The 18,933-nt window shown below is 41.4% G+C and overlaps 3 protein-coding genes across 5 annotated transcripts in view; 2 read left to right on the top strand and 1 right to left on the bottom strand.

Annotated features, from left to right (window-relative positions):
• Positions 1-1,230, top strand: part of LOC118106624 (SPHK1 interactor, AKAP domain containing) — a 105,709-nt gene extending 104,479 nt beyond the window's left edge. For all 3 annotated transcript variants that reach the window (XM_047339693.1, XM_035155321.2, XM_035155323.2), the window contains one exon: positions 148-1,230. In XM_047339693.1, coding sequence (XP_047195649.1) covers positions 148-300 — 153 coding nt within the window. In that variant the 3' untranslated portion in view covers positions 301-1,230. The remainder of the gene's footprint in view (positions 1-147) is intronic.
• daw1 (dynein assembly factor with WDR repeat domains 1) lies at positions 1,159-11,343 on the bottom strand. Its single transcript, XM_035155324.2, has 13 exons — positions 11,245-11,343; positions 10,548-10,620; positions 9,816-9,960; positions 9,099-9,157; positions 8,895-9,017; positions 8,666-8,765; positions 8,271-8,378; positions 7,129-7,235; positions 6,885-6,987; positions 6,039-6,153; positions 5,753-5,829; positions 3,024-3,186; positions 1,159-2,690 (listed from the first exon to the last, which is right to left on the bottom strand). Exons 1-13 carry the CDS (start codon positions 11,282-11,284, stop codon positions 2,656-2,658), a joined length of 1,248 nt encoding a protein of 415 aa, XP_035011215.1. The 5' UTR covers positions 11,285-11,343; the 3' UTR covers positions 1,159-2,655.
• Positions 11,344-16,330: 4,987 nt separating this feature from the next.
• On the top strand, positions 16,331-18,835 carry LOC118105682 (thiamine transporter 1-like). The gene is made up of 7 exons (XM_035153457.2): positions 16,331-16,477; positions 16,707-16,942; positions 17,020-17,563; positions 17,808-17,886; positions 18,077-18,269; positions 18,346-18,487; positions 18,686-18,835. Exons 1-7 carry the CDS (start codon positions 16,331-16,333, stop codon positions 18,833-18,835), a joined length of 1,491 nt encoding a protein of 496 aa, XP_035009348.2.
• Positions 18,836-18,933: the final 98 nt, after the last annotated feature.

Below are 18,933 nucleotides of genomic sequence, written 5' to 3'. Positions count from 1 at the left end.
CTCTTGTGTAACAGACTATTCCATTTTCAATTCACTTTAAATGATATATAATTTGATTACTGCCTTATAGGTACAATTTTAACAATCATATATTGCTTTTTTCAGTGGAAAATATTGAAATGTATTATTCATCATGTGTTCTCTCAGTTCCAGAGGGTGGTCCACCTCATGTGTCAGAAGGCGTGGCGGGTCGCAGACCTGTTCAGTGCCGTGGTTCGCTTCTGTCAACTGCACGAGAAAGAGGAAGAGGAGGGCAGGTCTCTGTCCAGCCTTTTTGATTGGCTTCTGGAGACCGTGTAGACCAGACGAGCTTCACCCGTTACTGCAAAAAAACCTCACAAATGCACACTCACACTTCCTGTCTGTTGCCCGACCCTGTGTCGCCACACGCGTACGCGCCGCCTGCTGCGAGCTGAAAGCACAACGCGAACAGCATACTTGAGAATTTCACACTACTCACTCTTTCCATGGATTTTTTTTATTTTTCTCTGTCTGTCCGCAGCCGTGAATGGACCAGTCTCCCTTTACTATAGGTAAACGACAGGTTGGAGGTTCCTCTGGGGAATGAAGTGTCCTTCAAGAGATTATAGTCGGCAGGTTTTAACTGCTCGAGATTCTATATATATAAAATATATTTACAGATTCTAACGACCAAATTAAGTGTTTATTTATTTATTCTGAATGAACACAAGTGAAGCAGAGTACCAATAGAAAATAGGAAAATCAGGTTCAGTTCTCCCCACAGCTCCACATGCTCGAACCTTTTTATTTCAAAAAGTAAAAGAGGCTGTTATAAGCCCACTTTCCTCTGATAGCACATTTGCTTTACATGAGCAAAATCTTCATGTCTTTGTTGTGTTCATCGGCCAACATCCCACCTCTGTTGTGACCTTGGAGTTCAGTTCTGAGTGTGTTATCTTGTTCACGTTGCTTGAGAACTGATTATTTTGGATAGCTGCACTGTACATATTGTAGATTTGGTACTGCTGCACCTTGGAGTGGTGGACTGCTCTCTTTAGCTTTCACTATGTCCGACAGACAGAGTGAGGTTTGTAATGTCTAATTTGTATGTGAACTTAGTCTGTTTCTTTCTCTACTTAGTGGTACTCTAGTGTTACATCAGCAACAGGAACAAAAAAGAAGCACATGATTCAGCTGTAAACTCTGTCACGGTAGAACTGAATGTATTTATCTTTTGACATCAATAAATTTCTGTGATGTGAAATACAAGCCGCCTCGATTCTCACTAAACATTCAGCAGAAAGGCAATGAACACTGGTCAGTATCAGTATCAGTATCACATTGTATTGCCAAGTTCTCACAGATGCAGTGCGACACTAAAAGAAAACAGACTTCCCACAGACTAATTAATGGATCTTGATGAAAAAACTCTTTCACATTTCAGGAACTGATATTTATCAGTGTGTGTAATTTGTTGATGCTGGGCCTGGGAGGAGGTTTGTGCTCTACTGCTTTTTTTGGTTACAGTTGAAATCCAACTAGGAAGCTACTGAGAACATTAATCATTGTGTTGTGCTCCCTGAAATTACTGCTTAGTACAAGTCACAGAGAAATACAAGGCAGTGGGAACAAAAACAGATCACTTCTATTGGCTGAGAATGGGTTCATGAAGGTGAAACATATACAAAGCATATTCTTTAGTGCCCATTTATTACTACAGTGAAATCTAAAGCTTTTCATGCTGAAACATGTTGTATTGAACAGTAACAATATTTCAGACAACTGAGTCTGGATCCACTTTGCATAGATTCTCCACTTAGCTGGATTCCAAACGCTGTTCAAAAGATGTTGAAGGATTCAATGTCCTTGAGATGATATTTCATGAGTGAAGTTACCATACTGGTAAAGCCACAGTCAATGAAAAGCTTGAACTGCTGGTCAGGTCGGCACCAATCCTGGCACCTATTGGCTATCGTCTGATGAGGAATTAGCCTCTGGGGTCAATGACCAATATTTTGGGGGCTATGGTGTAGACATCTGATATTTGGGCCAAGACTCTGTTAGCTGTTCAGTGTTTACAGTCAAATACTAGTTGCTTTTATCCCACGAGTGGAATTTTTACCACACAAAACACAAATACTCGTACTTTTGGTAGGTTTTTTAGGTCCAGACGACATTTGGGATAATCTCTTTTAACAACGATCTGCATACAGTATGAGTGCAGATAAATTAAAAAGCCAATAGCCGATGCATTTCTGTCAATGTGTTTTGGCCTCTTTTGCTCTACAAACATACACATACAATTGCTCACACATGATTGGTCAAACTAGAAACCAAAACCAGAGGACTTTCAGCCCCAAAATTGTGTCCCTCGCCTGCAGATTCTGTATATTCAAATATAGAAACTGAGATCTGAGATCAGGTTAGTACAGTCAGGGAACCAGTGAAGCATCACACACACAGACTCAGTACTGCAGGAACATTAGCGAGACAATTATGTGATTTGAAATAACATTTCTCACCTCACACAGATGCTGTAAACAAGGCTGTTATTGTACCTCCTCATTGCTGCAGATGTTTCAGTTGCTAATGCACAATTAAAAAAGAATTCACAGTGGGTCGTGCAGTTTAGGACGAGCTCAAGCTGTGTTAGTGTATATGTCCGTCTGAGCCTCCGGTGGGTGAAGGGACAGATCAGTACCAGATCCGGCATGTGTTATCCTTACTGCCTGCAGGACAGCACAGACACAAACAGGTGGTTGCACAGAAGGACACAATCAAAAATCTGAATCAGAATTGCTTTGTTCGCCAAATGTAAAATGTACACAAGAATTTGACTTCACAGAAAAAGACATCAGGGTTCAAGTAAAATTGAGAGTAGAGGGAGAAATATAATAAAATGTAAAAAAAAATAAGTATAAAAACAAGGATGAGGGCTGGTGAGAAGTGTATTCACTGCTTGTGGCTGCACTGTAGATGTCAGATGAGGATGTGGGACTGTCATATAAAGCGGGTGCATGTGTGTGTGTGTGTGTGTGTGTGTGTGTGATGAGAGTGTATACCTGTAATGATGGTGTCGCCCTCGTAGTTGAAGACACAGGAAAAGATCTCGTCGGTGTGCCCCTCCAGGACTTGCAGGCAGACCCCAGACTGAACGTCCCACAGACGAGCTGTCTTGTCGGAGCTGGCAGTTAGGACCCTGCTGCCCTGCGGGCTGAACCAGATCTGCCAAGACGGTGTCAGAGTCAGGAGAGACAGTTTGATTCGGAAGTGTGCTACACGAGCGAAGGAGCGAGCATGACAGGGTGTTGAGTACAAGATTGTGCCAGAAATATTTTAAATGACAAAGGTAGGGGGGAAGTTCATCACTTTTTCATCACGTCAGCAGCATGACTCCACCGAGGTCATTCAACTTTAAATGCTTAAGGAGGATTAAGGAAGCAGCAGCACTGCATAGTAAGAATTTTTTTTTTCCAGCAGAGTATTATGAAAATCCTGCCCGAAGCTGATTGTGTTAGAGCCGGGGCTTATTGTCCCCCTGAATGGTCTCATATCCCCACAGTGTGAGCTGAAGGAAGGGATGATTAAATGGCGCCGGCTCTAGATGTCCATGAAAGTAAAGTATGTTTTTATCATAACTCCAAACCAAGCACCAAGGAGCATCTCCCCCAGGCAAGTGGGAACTGACTGGGGCAGAAGCTGACAAAGATGGAAGAGCGAAGAGAGACTAGATGAGTGGAAGCTGAGAGGAAGGGAGAGAAAAAGAAATGGTTGGAGGAGAAAAGCATCAACGATACAAACAAACAACATTAACGCTGGGCCCTTATTTCAGTTCACTACATGTCCAAACTAATTTCCTAAATGTGGGTTTCCACAATTCTAAAATTACCAAGTGATGCTTCCTCAAAGTTGCCTGCAGACATGTTCAAACTGGCTGGTTTTTGAATGTGTTGTTGATGAACACTGTGTAAGAGCAACAACAAGCAGCTCTAGAGAAGAGGGTTTCTACTTTCATCTGCCATAAATAGCATGCCATATTCTGACACTGACGGAAAAGCCTTTGAAAGGTTGAAACTGTGTTTGAAAGTTGAAATCTAAAAAATTATTCATCCCAAATAACCAAAATATGTCAATCCCAAATAAGCCAGTACACAACATGTGATTGGACTGCACCTCTACAGAGAGCAAACGATAAGTTAGCAGCAAAGGCCCCCGCCTCAAGGATCACAACTTCTTTTCAGACCATCAGCTTCAGAGTGTCAGATCAGAGCTGCGGGGCAACGCTGCCAAACATCATGTGACTCACACGCTTTCAAAAGATGCAAACTGATGCTCTGAGAGAGCAGTGACACAATTATAAACTCTGTAAATGTGTTGGAGAAACACTGTCAAAAGAATACTACAGGTTATAGGAAGGAAAACTCAGATACAAAATAATGTTTGAAGCCTATGTAACATTGACCTCAAAAGATAGTTTGCAAAACCTTTTTAATTTAAGTTTAGGAATATGGCAAGATATTTATCCCAGTTTTGTGGTAAGATAAAAGGTTGAAATCTGTTTATGCAACAGGGTAGGTTTGGTCTATTGGTAACAATTTTTGTACAAAAACTAATTGTAAATGTGCTCATCAAGCTAATGGAGCATCAACATTGGAAGGATTCCTGTCACTTGCAGGGATAAAGCATTTAAAAAAACAAAAGGTCTGGTGAATTCCTGTCATCAAATACCAGAATCCACAAAAGTCTTTAGAATCAGCCATTCCTTGAAAAATGCAGCAATTATATTTCCAGAATTTAAAACAGGAGGAGGCCACGAGGTGAAAGAAGAAGAAGAGCGACTGAGACGTAATGAAAAACAGGGCAGTTAAAGGGCAAGACGCTAAAAGAGAGGAAGGACCAATTAAAAATAAAAAACAAAAAACACGATGATAGCTAAGAAGCCTGGAGGGGAGAAGGGGGGCTGTCCTGTTTGAGAGATATTAGTGTCATAATGTTCTGGAATCATCCTCCATCCAGGTTATTTCTTACTGCCGGCCTGTGTGTGTGTGTGATGTGGTACAGGACACAGAGGCAGCTCCTCAACACCTCAGGAGCCACAACCTTTCAGGAAGCACTCACTCAGGCAGACAAAGAAACCTGGCAAACAGCAGAAGGGTCAAATCTCTCCCATTCTGACCTCACTGATGCCAGAGGATGTGTTTGTCTAACTTCTGGACAAACACACACATCCAGCAACGACTGATTCAGAATGCTGCTGCTATAGAACTAACTTAAACTCAGAAAACAGCATATTACTCATAGTACTCCAGAAATACTATATTTCTGAAATGTTTGATGTTTATGGACCTAAGAGTCTCTCAGATCAGCAGGAGCCTATTAAAACAAAACAGGGTGAAGTTTAACCGCTATGATGCCCACTGCTAGAACCAGCTCCCAATGGATATTAAGAAGTAAAACATTACTGTATTTTCACTTAATCACTAAATCCTGCAATTTAGTTGTATTCATTTATGGTTTTAAAGTGTTTCTATATTTTCAGAATGTCCTTAAAATATTCTTAAATATTTTCAAATATCTTTTGTCTCTTTAAAGCCCATTGAATGACCTCTGTGTGTGATCATGTGCTGTACAAATAAAGTTGCCTTTGCTTGTCACTCTAGGTTAAAACATCTCTTTGGGGATGTGTGATTACAAGTGTTTGAATGGATGCAACATTTGGTGCTGGTATGTTTGGTGAAATAATATTTTCACGGGATGTGGATAAATAGCTATTCTGGAGGCAGTGGTTTACCTTGGAGATCTCTCCGTCATGGCCCTCTAGAGTCACGAGACACTGATGTGTGATCGCACTAAACACCCGCGCTGTACCTGACAGAGACAGGGACAGACAAGGTAGTTTAAAGTCTATACACTGTACTTTAACATCTTAAAATGTGGGTTTTAACGCAGGGAACCAGAATATTGTCATCTGGAGGATTTATGGCTTTAGAAAAATATTTAAACTAAACCTCAGGCATGTGATGAAAACACAGAGAGAGTAAAAGGTTTTAAAATTTTAACTAAATGTTCCATCTCACCATCAGCAGAGGCAGTAGCGATGAGGTGACCCCTCAAATCAAAACACACGTCCAGCACCTCTTCTTTATGTCCAACCAGGGTGGCCACACACTGGCCACTGCCTGCTTCCCACAACTGCAAACACATATTCATAGTATACATATAACACATTACGACAAAACTGTAACACACAAACACACACAGAGACATGTGAACATACACATCGATAGTCTCGTGAAACATGCTCGCGTGTAGCTGTAAGTTATCTCGGGTGGCTTTATTTAAACCATCTCCCCGGGAGGAATGCAGCGAGGTGGATAAATCGTTCTTGTGAGCATGACTCATCTTAGCATAATTAAGGAATTAGGATTGCATTTTTCCCCTTTAAATGATGGAGGCCTCAGAGACGGGAGTGGAGGAGAGTGAATATGAATGAGAAGAAGACTCAGCCACATCAAACACTAATCTATGGCAGTAGTTTATAATGCTAATTATATGAACATTACTATGAGACTATTTCAGTGGGAAATAAATGTGTATTTTGGGCTGTAAAGAGCTTTTGTCAAAATATTCAATGAGCCAAAAACACACAGAGGTGCAGGTTTTTAGTTGTTTCTTTGTATTGTTTGATTTTGAATATATATATATATATATATAATACACATGAATTATCCGTAGATATTAGCATTTATGTAAGAAATGTAATTTTATTTTATTTCAGGTTGCCTTTTAAAGAAACTGGCTGTAGGGACATAAAAGGGAAGTGTGCTTATACAGCTAACTCTGGCTTGTTCACAGTATTTCATTTCTTGATTAATGAGCATTGTCCCTATCACATAAATGAACAGATGAAAGAAATTGCTGACCTTGCAGGTTTTGTCCATGGAGCCTGTAACTATGAGGGAGCAGTCCCAGTTAAACTGAACATTGCTGATTTCTCCACTGTGACCAATCAATGTGTGGACGCGTCTGAGAGGGAACAGAGAGCAGCATCAAGTCAGTTGTGCACTCGTATGCAGAATCTATAGGCGTCATGCACGTGTTGTACGGTGTGTAAAATGTGACATGTACGAACAGGCCACACACAGATTCACATGGATGACGCCTCACCTTCCTGAAGTCACGTCCCATATGGCGACTGTGTGGTCAAAGGAGCCGGTGACGAGTTGATTTCCCACCGTGTCAAAGCACAAAGAGAGGACCTCTGCAGTGTGACCCTGGATGGAATCAAAGGAAGAGCGTTATTCCTCATCGTCTCACTTCCTCTCTTCGTCCGTCTCCCGTTACGTGTGAAAACACACTATCACAACAAGGAAAGGTAAATGTATTCATTAAAAAAAGAAGCATCATCAGGACATGACATATCTCCCCAACAGCCATAGAGGAGCAGATCATTTGGTGCTAAAGTCGTAATATTTCTGAAAACCAAAATAAAAACAAAAGGCATCACTAAATGTTAAGTTTAAAAATTGTTGTTGTAGATTTGTGCTCTGAAAGTGAAATGATTACAGACGGGCGGATGAATGGATGAACATATTAATCAGTATATGGTAAATTAACTGAATTTATGAAGCTTTTCCAGTCTTTTTGACCATTCAAAGCGTTTTTTACGGTACAAGTCACGCACACATTCATGCAGCGTTTGTGTATGCAGCACTTTTTCTATCGCACATCATTCAGGGGCTATGAGGGGCAATATGGGTTCAGTATCTCACCCAAGGACCCTTGTAGAGTGGACGAGCCAGGGAATCAAACTACCATCCTACTAGTTCACAGGCAACACCCTCTGCTGTCTGAGCCACAGTCTCTTCATTATACAGAGTTTATCAGGACTAGGAATAAATAAATAGGATTCTGCGCACCATTGACTGCTGTCAGTATGATTGATTCTTCATGGTGTGAAGTGCTAAAAGACGGAGGTGCAAAGAGAAACAGATCCCGCCGCCCAACCAGTCACACCACGGACCCACGTGCAGTCTGCACATGAAGAAGAATCCCTACTCCCATCGGAGTGGGTTTTTAGGGCCTTATTAAAAACATCCTCCATCAGGCCATGGGTGTTTGTTCTGTATGAGGGAGTAGAAGATGCTGGCCATCAGCAGGAGCTGCAACACTCACGTCAGCAGTAATTACCCTAAGACGTTGATGAAAATTTAATGAGTGCATTATTAATTAATAGATGTGAGCGTTGATAGCAGAGAAGAGAGGGAGAGCAGCGTTTGGATATAGTAAGTGAAAAAAGAACAACTCACAGTCAGAGTGGCCACCTCCTCCCCAGTCTCCACATCCCACAGCTTGGCAGTGGCATCCATGCTGCCTGTGGCCACCAGTGTACTCTGGGGGTTGAATGCCAGGCACACCTACGCAACACACAACTCTCTTTTACACTTAATAGTGTTGGATCCTGCTACAAACCCAAACAGTATTTGGCAGAGAGACCATATATTATCCAAGTGCTAAGCATTACATAAAAATGTTTATCGATGCAGTTTAAATGCTCAGTTGGCGCCGCAGGCTCAACCCGAAGGCGCTCGGTCCTGTAGTGTGAAATTGTGCAGTACTTCTGTCCGTGTGCAGGAGTAATGACTGACTATAAATAAACAGTATTTGAATAATTTTCAAATATAGCAGACTGTTATATACGTACTATCTCAGCCATGTGTCCGCGGAAGGTGTGAAAACATTTGCCCGTCTCAGAACACCACAGTTTGCAGGTTTTATCAAAGGAGCCGGTGGCGATCTTATCTCTAAGTTCAATAAAGAGGAAAGAAGCTGTAAATTAAAAGATGTCACAACGGCATGTCTTTTGAATGTATAAATACATCAACAGAGAGAAATGCAGATACTATGGAAGTTTTGCAGAAACCGTTCATTACCCATAGGGGTTGTTGAAAGCAATTGCGTACACCACGTTTCTGTGACCCTGGAGTGTGTGCAGCTCTGTGCCTGAGGCCGTGTCCCAAACCCTGCACGTCCTGTCATAGCTCCCAGTTATAAACCTGCACAGTGACAGAGAGGCTTGAATCTTGAAAATGAGCAAAGTGCATTGTGTCAGGACTTTGTGTGTTTGATAAACGTACCTTGATCCTGATTTGTCAAAGGCTACATTTGTCAGTGGCAGTATGTGTGCCTTGAGTTCCTGCAAAAAAGAGACCACGGAAAGATTTGATATATAACCTCCAAGGAAGCATTTTTAAATTTCTGATTTAACCACATAATATCCATGCATACATATTATTAATCTGAATTCAATGTATTAATGTGAGGACCGCTCCCACAAGCAGTTGTGTTCTATTTATTCCATAATGCACTAAAACACACACGTCTTCAGCATCCTGCTTGTTGCCAACTGTAAGACTATGTAACCTAACCACTGCTGCTCTCTAGTGCGTCTTTGGAGAAGTGACTGCTGATTCCATAACTCAAACAGCTAAATATCAACAGATAAAACAAGCAGGTATAAAGAGCAAAAAATCAGGAAGCTAATATACTGCTGGGATTAGCTGATATTGATTAAGATGTCATCATGCAAAACAAATTCAAATCCCTATGTGGAACTGAGTCAAACATATAAACCACATTCATTTTAGAGTCTAAAATTTAGACAATCAATGATATGAAATCTAGATGTGCTAAAAACATTCAGGAACCCATTGCGCCCTATGGATGGGGCATTGTCAACCTGTTTCTTTACTCAGTAAACAGCAGACAGGTGACAAATTAAAGGAATAACCTGAAAACTGAGATGACAGGTCAGTGTGTTGATTTGTTTATGGGACAGTGATGAGTCCACTGACCTTGAAGAAGCAGAACCTGTGGTGGCCCTGCTGACCCTGTTTCTGCTGCAGTCGAAGGATCAGCTCTTTGACCTGATCAGCCCGGGACTCTGTGATCAGAGCCTCTGACCGTCTGATCTCTGCCACCAGCTCATCTGGGTTTGTCCTGAGTGGTGGGGAAATGCAAGCATTACATATTATTCCACTTCTATGGGCTGCTTTGGGCTGCTAATCACGAAAAATACATGCAATAATAATCGTAATCATACAAATGGTGGTTTTAGAAAGTCTAAAATGTAGAAATGTAAAGTACAAGCTTCTCTTCTTATGGTGAGGGACTAAAGGTTTCATCCGTTTGTTGTTTGTTATTAATGTAATTGTTGTAATTTATTATTTGTTTATTTGTAAACAAGATTATATATTTTTTAAAACTACTGGAGAGATTGAAGGGATCTTGATGAAAAAAAAATCTAGTATATTTAGGAGACTGATATCTATGAGTGTGTGAAATTTTCACAATCACATCAACGAGTCAGGGACTACTGTACATGTATATTACAACTAGTACAACTTACAGTTTAACTTCACCCATGCAGCAGGTTGTAAAGGGCGTTTCAGTGTTTAAAATCAGAATATTGGATGGATCACATACACGTTTTTAAAAATATGTCAAACTATTTCAGTAATAAAATGACAGCTGTTTACGAGATGGTTACGTTAGCCACAGTGTTGTTATCACAAACATTCACGTACTCTGGAGTCAAATCCAGCAGGTCGATCGATTTGGTCCTCAAATCTCCTCCTTTCTCATATTCAAGGATTATACCTGATCATGGAGAGAAGCAGAGTTAAAGGCTGCTGGTGTGGTGGAATACTATGGAAAACTTTAATGAGCTGTAGTGTTTCCTTAAATAAACATATTTAACCTCTTTGAACTGGGAAGAAATTAGCCATAAGATCATTTCTTCATTTTTATATATAACCCATCAGCAAATCATCTTAATATTACATTCATAATTAACAAGGATATAAGATATTATAGTTCATATAACAAGAGTACTAGACATGTGACTGCGCACATACACACATCGGAAATAATCGTTTTGCTAGTAGTCTGAATGTGAAGCCTGATTAAACTCCAAACACTTCCTGAGCCACAAATGTGATTATCTGGTAAAACAGTAAAGTTAAACTTTCATAAATATAAACCTTGACTATCACTAGAGACAGAGAGTTGAGTGTGTGTCTAAGTCATGACTGTTCTATCCAGATAGAAGCAGCTTTAACAGAGGTAAACGATGCTAACGAGTCCGGTTACCAACATTAGAGAAGCTAACGTTATGCTAAAGCTAGTTGTTGTCAAAGTTTAAAACTTTTCTTATTATATTCACAAAAACAACCAACTACCTAACAAACAGGACAAAGTAACGTCCAGACGTGTGTTCGTTACCTGGAGGGAAATACCGCAGAAGAAACCGCTTGAGCTTCATTTCGTCTTTTGTTGAAGCGGCTTCACCTTCATCAACAAAGAGTTGCCATGGCGACACAGCCGCTGCTCTCACCCGCGTGCACCCACCACGCATGCGCAGTGAATCGTGAACGGTTTCACCCATTTTATAACTTCTGCCTAAAGAACATTATTATGTGAGGACTCGTCAGGGACAATTACAAAGACTTTAATTATATGTTGAATTTCTCTTTTCATCAAAGCACTGAAACTCATGAAAAAGAAAAATACACTATAAAGTAATGTAGTGTAAGAGTCCTAACCCTTTCAACTGTTTATTTAAATATTATTTTTATTTTATTTAGAATTAATTTCTACTGTCTTACATCCTAAGATATTGTAATTTCATGTCTGTTAAGTCTCTCCCACTCATTTATAAACACGGCTACACATGCCCTTTACTTGCAATACAGTATTTGGATCTGAGTAATGATCCATATTGTTTGTGTATTTGAAAATTGTTCAATAACAATAAAATTAAATAATAATACAAATATTTGTTATTTACATAGTACTTTTCTTAGGGACATTACACAAGGTGATGTATTGTTACGCTCTAAGCTTTAGTATTTTGTTTTATTTATTTTTTGTAGTAGCTATAGTTAGTTTATTTTTACTTTTTGTCCGGGTAAGTAAGAAACAGTATTTTTCTATGTAAATCTTTCATGGAGCAGTGGCTTAATGTATTGGAAGAGTTCAGGCAACACTTTGAATCCAAACTCCCTCACAACTTGTTTTAATCGGATTGTTTTTAGAATTAAACAATAAATGTTGCATCACTGCTTTGTATCTGTTACTGCTCTTCCATATCATTGTTTCACTCCACACTACGTACTCATGTCTTTATTCTCAGGCTGAACGCGAACATTCCTGCCGAGCAGCAGAAGGTTTCATTTCTCTCTGTTAAATTGTCTTCGTGTCCTGTCTGATTCCATCGATCACAGACCAAAGTCTTGTGCTGATAGCCAAACAGTCTCATTTCATCCCATTTCAACTATGCCCTATGTTTCCTATACCAGGTCAAAGTCTGCGGCTCATAAACTGTGACTCAGACACGTGCAGATCATAAAGATTGTGTCTGAAAATTCCAGCTACTGATTAGTACTGATGGCTTCATGAAAGCTCAACGCACAAAGGGGATAATCCAGGTACTCAGACTGGACTGAGGCTGTGCTGTAGGAAATTAAAAAAGCAAAGACGTCAAAACTGAAGACGTCTGGCTCATCATCTCCCCGTTGACCTGTCACTCTGGGTTTTTTAATAACCACAGAGCTCTTCCTCCTCTAACATATGCAATTGAACCACACAGGACAATCTCTGGAGAAGAGGTCAGGATGACAGACCCACATCCTGACTTCCATCTATTTACAGACTACAGCCTGTATTCATCAATGATCTTTTATTGAGATCTCATATCTGAAGCTCTTTAGGAGTGACGATGATATGGACACCAGACAGAAACTACTGTAGATTCACACTTTATGCTGGTTGTCCCCTGTAGGAAACATTCCCTATAAGGATCTACTTCTACTTGGGAGTCCTTATCCTCATCGTCCTCCAGACTGACTGAAATGTCTGGAACCAATTTTCCAAACATTTTCCAAACCTCATGTCTGAAAACAACAGAGGTGCCAGCCCCTCATTATGAAACTCTGATCAATCTTATTGGAAACAGTCAAATAGCAACAGTGTTTCTGATGCCACATTAAGTTTTAGTCAGAGCAGTCAAAGCTGCAGGACTCATTACTCAGAAATGCAAGTGTTGCTGCAAGTTAATTAAAAACCAAAAAGGTATTTTATGAAATGCAAAAGACTTCAATCCTGCTGTTCAAATGCACAATGTGGTGCTGCTGCACTGCTGCATATTACACAAGCAGAACTTGTAAAGATAGAGTATTATTCTGTACATTACTGGTACAGGGGGACTTCATCATATCGTCTGTGATCTCTCTCAAACAGTTTTGTCCCATCAACAGGTCAACTTTAAAGTAGAGACCTCCACAGAGTTGGTCTACTTTTCCTACAGTTCCCACTGGATACAAGCAGTGCCCTGCTGGCTCAATATAATGTGCTGTACATTTGGAGCCGGCACTGGCCAGGTGCTTCTCCCCCTTGCAGGACTAGGGCATCCAAGTGTGAACAATACATAATATAGGAAATATTAGATGCATATTGTACCTCTGCCTTTTTTTCCACAGTGAATTACTCTTGCCTGGATAACAAGTAAAAATGCTAATAAGAGGTGACAACGTGTGATCTCTAATCGACAGGAGTGAACTACTCCTACATCAGTGCTATTTCACTCTGGGGATTGTGAGCCTGGCTTTTCTCGTCTCCTCCTGGATGTCCGAGCCCCAGAGGAGGATGATCTTCAAGGGGAGGAAGGCTGCAGCTGTGCAGCTGTGCACTCTCAGTCCCAGCAGGAGGGACCGCCGGGAGTACACAGGTCTGCGGAAGGAGCTGGCTCAGGGAAAAAGAAAATGGAGCATGGCAGCCGCCCTGGCTGGCACATCAGGGGAGCTGTGGCCACTGTGAGCCATCTACTTAGAGATTCACTCTCTTCCAGGTATTTTTAATTTTACAGATTTAGGCGACACTTGGACTTCAGATCTGAAAACACATTTAGCATATTTTGTCACGTACGATACTTCAAGGAATTTTACTGTAGCAAATAAACAAATGAGAGAATGATCTTTTTTTAATTTTATTTCATATTATGTTCCTATACAATCATAATCTTTTTCATAATGACCATGCAGGCATATACCAATATGTCATTGTATTGGGTTTTGGCTGGATATGTGACCACCCTCAACTCCATCCAGCTGATGTGGGACGATGTTCAACCATCTACAACAGAGGCATGGCCACTGCAAGCTCTTACAGGAATAAGACTGGTTGTTCACTGGTCCTGGACTGTTTTAGTCTGATTCAGTATCACCATGTATTTACAATATTATCATCCAAATTATTAGCATTAATGCAGAACACACAAAATGTTGAAGTTTATTGAAGTTGCTTTTGAACACTAATCTCACAGTCGAACAGACAGTTTGATAGAAGCAGGAGATCCCTGACTTTCACCACACTGAGACCTTGAAACAGGAGTTCAATTAACAGAAAGAGAAAGGCACAGACCTATAAAAACTTCCATTAAAAAAAAACAACCATGCCATCCTGGGTTATATAGGATACCTGCTTAAATGGAAAATGTGTATCGATTTTGAAGAGGAGTAGCGGCACCATGTTGGCTTACATTCAGCCCGGCTCAGCACAGGAAGAAGAAGAGTAATTGCTTCAATTAAGGAGATAGAGTCAGAAGGTAATGGGTCTTCTGATTATTGCAGATTCCAGGAGTCGGGTGAAAGTGGTTCATCATAAATGGCTGATGTGGAGGCCAGCACAGGCATGCGGCTGCATGACGGTATAACCTCTAAAAAAAAAAGGGGGTTTGTTTAGAGGTTATTTCACCCTTTGTACCAACATCAAGGAAAGAAATGTTGTCGTTATGATTAACGAATGAATGAATCACAGCAAGAAAACACAGGCAGGGATGATGTCCACTGGAATGACTAATGATTAATCACTTCACTTTTCTTTTCGACTGGGCCAGATGCTGCAGCAGCCGTCTGGGGCCCGCATGAAGGGGACCTGGGTCGATGTTCTCAGCTGAAGGGGCAGGGGCTGTCTTTCTGATGGCGCTCACCAGCTGGGTCTGTGCATGCTATGCTGGTTATATCATATTCAAATCCTGCTATATACTTCTCATTGCCATTACATCCTAAATTCATTGTAGTATTCCTCCAAGTCAAATTATTAATCTGCAGTTTGACTGGAGCTTTTTAAAGGAGCTCCTCTCTGAAGATGAAGAGACTGAAATACATCTCTCTACCAGGTGAGTTTGTGGGTTTACTGAAGCTGGATTCCTCCTGCAGCGGCTGCAGGTTCATGTCCGACCCGGCCCTTTGCTGCATGTCTCCACTCTCTCTCTCCATATTTCAAGCTTACGTTGTCCTATATCAATTAAAGCATGAATGCCTAAATAAGACGATCCTTCTGCGAAACATCCTTCACACAAAAAAATGGTTTAGAGTTGCAACAACATATAATCTGCCAGGTATTTTCCCTTTAATCTTTACATTACGTAATCAATTTGTCCATACAACATAGTAAAATATCTGAAAGTGACACATGCATTGCTCATTCCAAACAGTGAAAAACTAGAAAATACTAATTTTCTGTCAGTCATTGACAAGTCATATTGTAAACTCTCATACCCTCTTTGTCCTTTAAGTTTTAGATTATATCTGACCTCATGTTTGGCAGCCCTCTCACTGCAGACCATCATTGCTGTTGATGAAGTTGCACTGTGGCTGAACACTGTTTGTACACTTCTATGCATGTCTTACTTCTATTCTGTTTTGGGAAAAGCATGGATATTTGACAGTGAGATGAACTCATGCTGAATTAATTAATTAATTATGAATGTATACAGCTTCAATTTCCCTCTGGATGACGAACACTAAAATGTGAGGAGAGAGTGCCACCTGGTGGTCACCATCAACAGTTGCAGGTAGATAGATAAGATGTACTGTATATGGATCCTTGGCATGGCTGAAATAAAAACATTGAGGATTTCTGCAGTTTTTCATCAGTGTTCTCTAACGTGTGCAAAACTATCATATCGCCTCAAAAATGGCACCATACAAAAATCGAGTGTTGAACTAATTAGTTTTTCATATTATCTCTACTATCGAGGAGCTCATAAAGCACAGTAAAGCTGACATTATTAATAGTTAATTGAAGATAATGCCCTGATAATGTTTACTTCTTTGTAACACATGTATCTTGGCTGGAGCTGGACCGTCACCAAGGTTGTGTTGCTCTTTGACTCTTGGGTTGTTGATTGACAAACTAAGCTCAACACTCGAGACAACCTCAGGCGCTTCCTACAAGGAGGCAAAGACGGAGAGAGTCGCACTCGAGGATCACAGCACCTCGCCTGAAGCAGAAGGAAAACAGGCAGAGGATGGAGGCAGTGAAGAGGTGGAGGTCGGACTGGAGGTACCCCACCACTCTGCTGTGCATCTATGGGTTCTTCAGCACAGTTAAGCCGATGGAACCTTTCATCATCTTATACATGACAGGGCCCGACAAGAACCTGACAACAGAGGAGGTATGAAAACCCTGCAATGCCAAATGTTTCATACTCGCAAATATGTTTATATGTTGTAGTGCTACAAAAGTCAGAGTTAAGGGTGTAATATAATGTTAATACCAGTTAATAAGTGGTGGTTAAAATCCAGTCATGATTATAAAACCGAGCTATGAAGCAATGAAGTTCCCATCTTACATACAACAATACTTTTACACTTATCACTCTCACCCTGGTGTTTCTCTGTCAGGTGAATAATCAGATTTTACCGGTGTGGACGTACTCCTACCTGGCTGTGCTGGTGCCGGTGTTCTTGCTGACCGACTGGTTGCGGTACAAGCCTGTGGTGGTGTTCCAGTGTGTGATGCTCTTCATCACCACAGCTATGCTGCTGTGGACTCGAAGTGTTCCCGCCCTGCAGGCCATGGAGTTCTTCTACAGTTTGGTGACAGCCTGTGACGTGGCCTATTTCTCCTACATCTACAGGTCGTGTACTCAAGGGTGAATAAGTAAATGTTGGAGTGTTGGTGTAGACCTGACATGTTAAATGTGGTTTGTTTCAGTGTGGTGGATCAGAAGAGATACCGGAAAGCCACCTCTTACTGCCGCAGCGTGCAGCTCCTGGGCTACACGGTGGGCTCTGTCCTGGGTCAGCTGCTCGTCAGCTTCCACCTAATGTCCAACAACAACATCATGGTGTTGACCCTGGTGCTCACCGCCATCGCTCTCCTTGTGTCCTGCCTCCTGCCTATGCCACGGCAGAGCATGTTCTTTCACCGCGAACAGAACACAAAGAGTTGGAATGGAGTTGGAACAACAGATGTAGCAGAACATGCAAGTACATCAATGAAATCCCTGGAGGAAATTAAAGAGGAAAAGATGGACAAGAGCATAGAATCGGTGGAAGATACTATCAGGGCTAAGGAAGAAGAAGGGCCTAAAGATGAGGACTTGAAGGAGTCAGTAGGTTCACAGAGCTGCGGCCAAGTTCTCCTCCAGCTGTGGAGGGATTTCAGGCAATGCTACTCCTCCAGACAGCTGCTCTACTGGTCGTTGTGGTGGGCGATGGCCACATGTGGTTATAACCAGACTACCAACTATGTACAGGTCAGTCAAGAAGCCGACATAAACGAGAGAAAGTGAAATTAAAAGGGCCATACCATCATGGAAATGTGACATACAACCATTGGACCAATCACAAGTCACCAAGTCAGGCTGCAGCAGATTAAATTGTGCCAATCCTCCCTGTTTGAATTGTATACTGGAGATTAAGCAAAGGATATTCTAGGGTTGGAAATGTTCAAATGCAAGAAATCCACCGCCTGACACACATCCACAATGTACCCCGCAGGTGCTGTGGGATCATGTGCAGCCTAGCCAGAACTTCAGCATCTACAATGGAGGAGTGGAGGCCGTGTCCAGCCTGCTGAGTAAGAAACATTAACTACAGGGTTCCAGAACAGAGAACTTTAACGTTTTTGCTTCTACTAAGCCATATCAAAACTGTACTATATTTGTTTGCAAAAGGGAAGTTACTTTTGGTGAGATATCACATCCATGCTCCCTGCGTCTATTTCACTAATTTCTTCTACAATGATCCAACACCAATGTGTTCTGCAGGTGCAGGTGCAGCCTACAGTGTTGGCTTCACTGAGGTGCGATGGGAGAAGTGGGGAGAGCTCACACTGGGCGGATTCTCTGGACTCGGGGCAGCTGCACTTTTCCTCATGACCTTCATCGGCAACATATGGGTCTGCTACGTGGGTTACATCATTTTCAAGTGCATGTACATGCTGCTGATAACAATAGCCATGTAAGAAATAAATTTTGTTTTATATTTTACCCCCATGGTTGAAGAAAACAGAAAACAAGCACAATATGTCCCTCAGGTACCAGATAGCAGCCGACCTGACGATGGAAAGATATGCGCTGGTGTTTGGGATGAACAACTTTGGATCACTGGCTCTGCAGACCATCATCACTGCTGTGGTGGTCGACAGTGGAGGGCTGGGCCTGGCCATCATTCCACAGGTGAGTGGTCTGATGAGAAGATGCAGTGTATTGCATTCACTTGAGGGAAAAAAAAAAACTGCTGTATTTCGGACATTGTCATGAAGAAAAAAATAATAATTCTGAAAATGGTGCAGAAATCTTTTCTCAAGTGATTGCAATATGCTTCTGTAGTTTACACGTCTACATATTACTTTTAAATCATGTTCTCTTTTGCAGTTCACCATATACGCCAGCTACTTCTCCCTCATCGCTGTCGTTTTTTCCCTTCGTGGACTGTTTACCGTTTGGACAGCACAGAGAAACCAAACAGAGACAACGCCTCCTGACAAAAACGAACCTCCAGACTCCATCGAACACAGGCTCTGAACGCAGGAGGTTTACCTGCAGGCTGTGATAATCACTCCAGGTCCCCACTGTGACCACATGTCAGTTTAAAACAAGAAGAAAAGAAAGGCTTCAAATTA

This window comes from Hippoglossus stenolepis, chromosome 4 (assembly GCF_022539355.2).
Source record: "Hippoglossus stenolepis isolate QCI-W04-F060 chromosome 4, HSTE1.2, whole genome shotgun sequence".
Taxonomy (NCBI): Eukaryota; Metazoa; Chordata; class Actinopteri; order Pleuronectiformes; family Pleuronectidae; genus Hippoglossus; species Hippoglossus stenolepis.
This window is presented reverse-complemented; position numbering and strand designations above follow the sequence as displayed.

Coding starts and splice junctions, on each gene's coding strand:
- daw1 (XM_035155324.2), bottom strand. CDS start 11,284: ATGAAGCTCAAGCGGTTTCTTCTGCGGTATTTCCCTCCAG. Junction 10,621..11,244: donor TCTGCGGTATTTCCCTCCAG/GTAACGAACACA, acceptor CTCCATGATCAG/GTATAATCCTTGAATATGAG. Junction 9,961..10,547: donor CTGCTGGATTTGACTCCAGA/GTACGTGAATGT, acceptor CCCACCACTCAG/GACAAACCCAGATGAGCTGG.
- LOC118105682 (XM_035153457.2), top strand. CDS start 16,331: ATGGAGGCAGTGAAGAGGTGGAGGTCGGACTGGAGGTACCCCACCACT. Junction 17,564..17,807: donor AGACTACCAACTATGTACAG/GTCAGTCAAGAA, acceptor TGTACCCCGCAG/GTGCTGTGGGATCATGTGCA. Junction 18,270..18,345: donor CTGCTGATAACAATAGCCAT/GTAAGAAATAAA, acceptor TATGTCCCTCAG/GTACCAGATAGCAGCCGACC.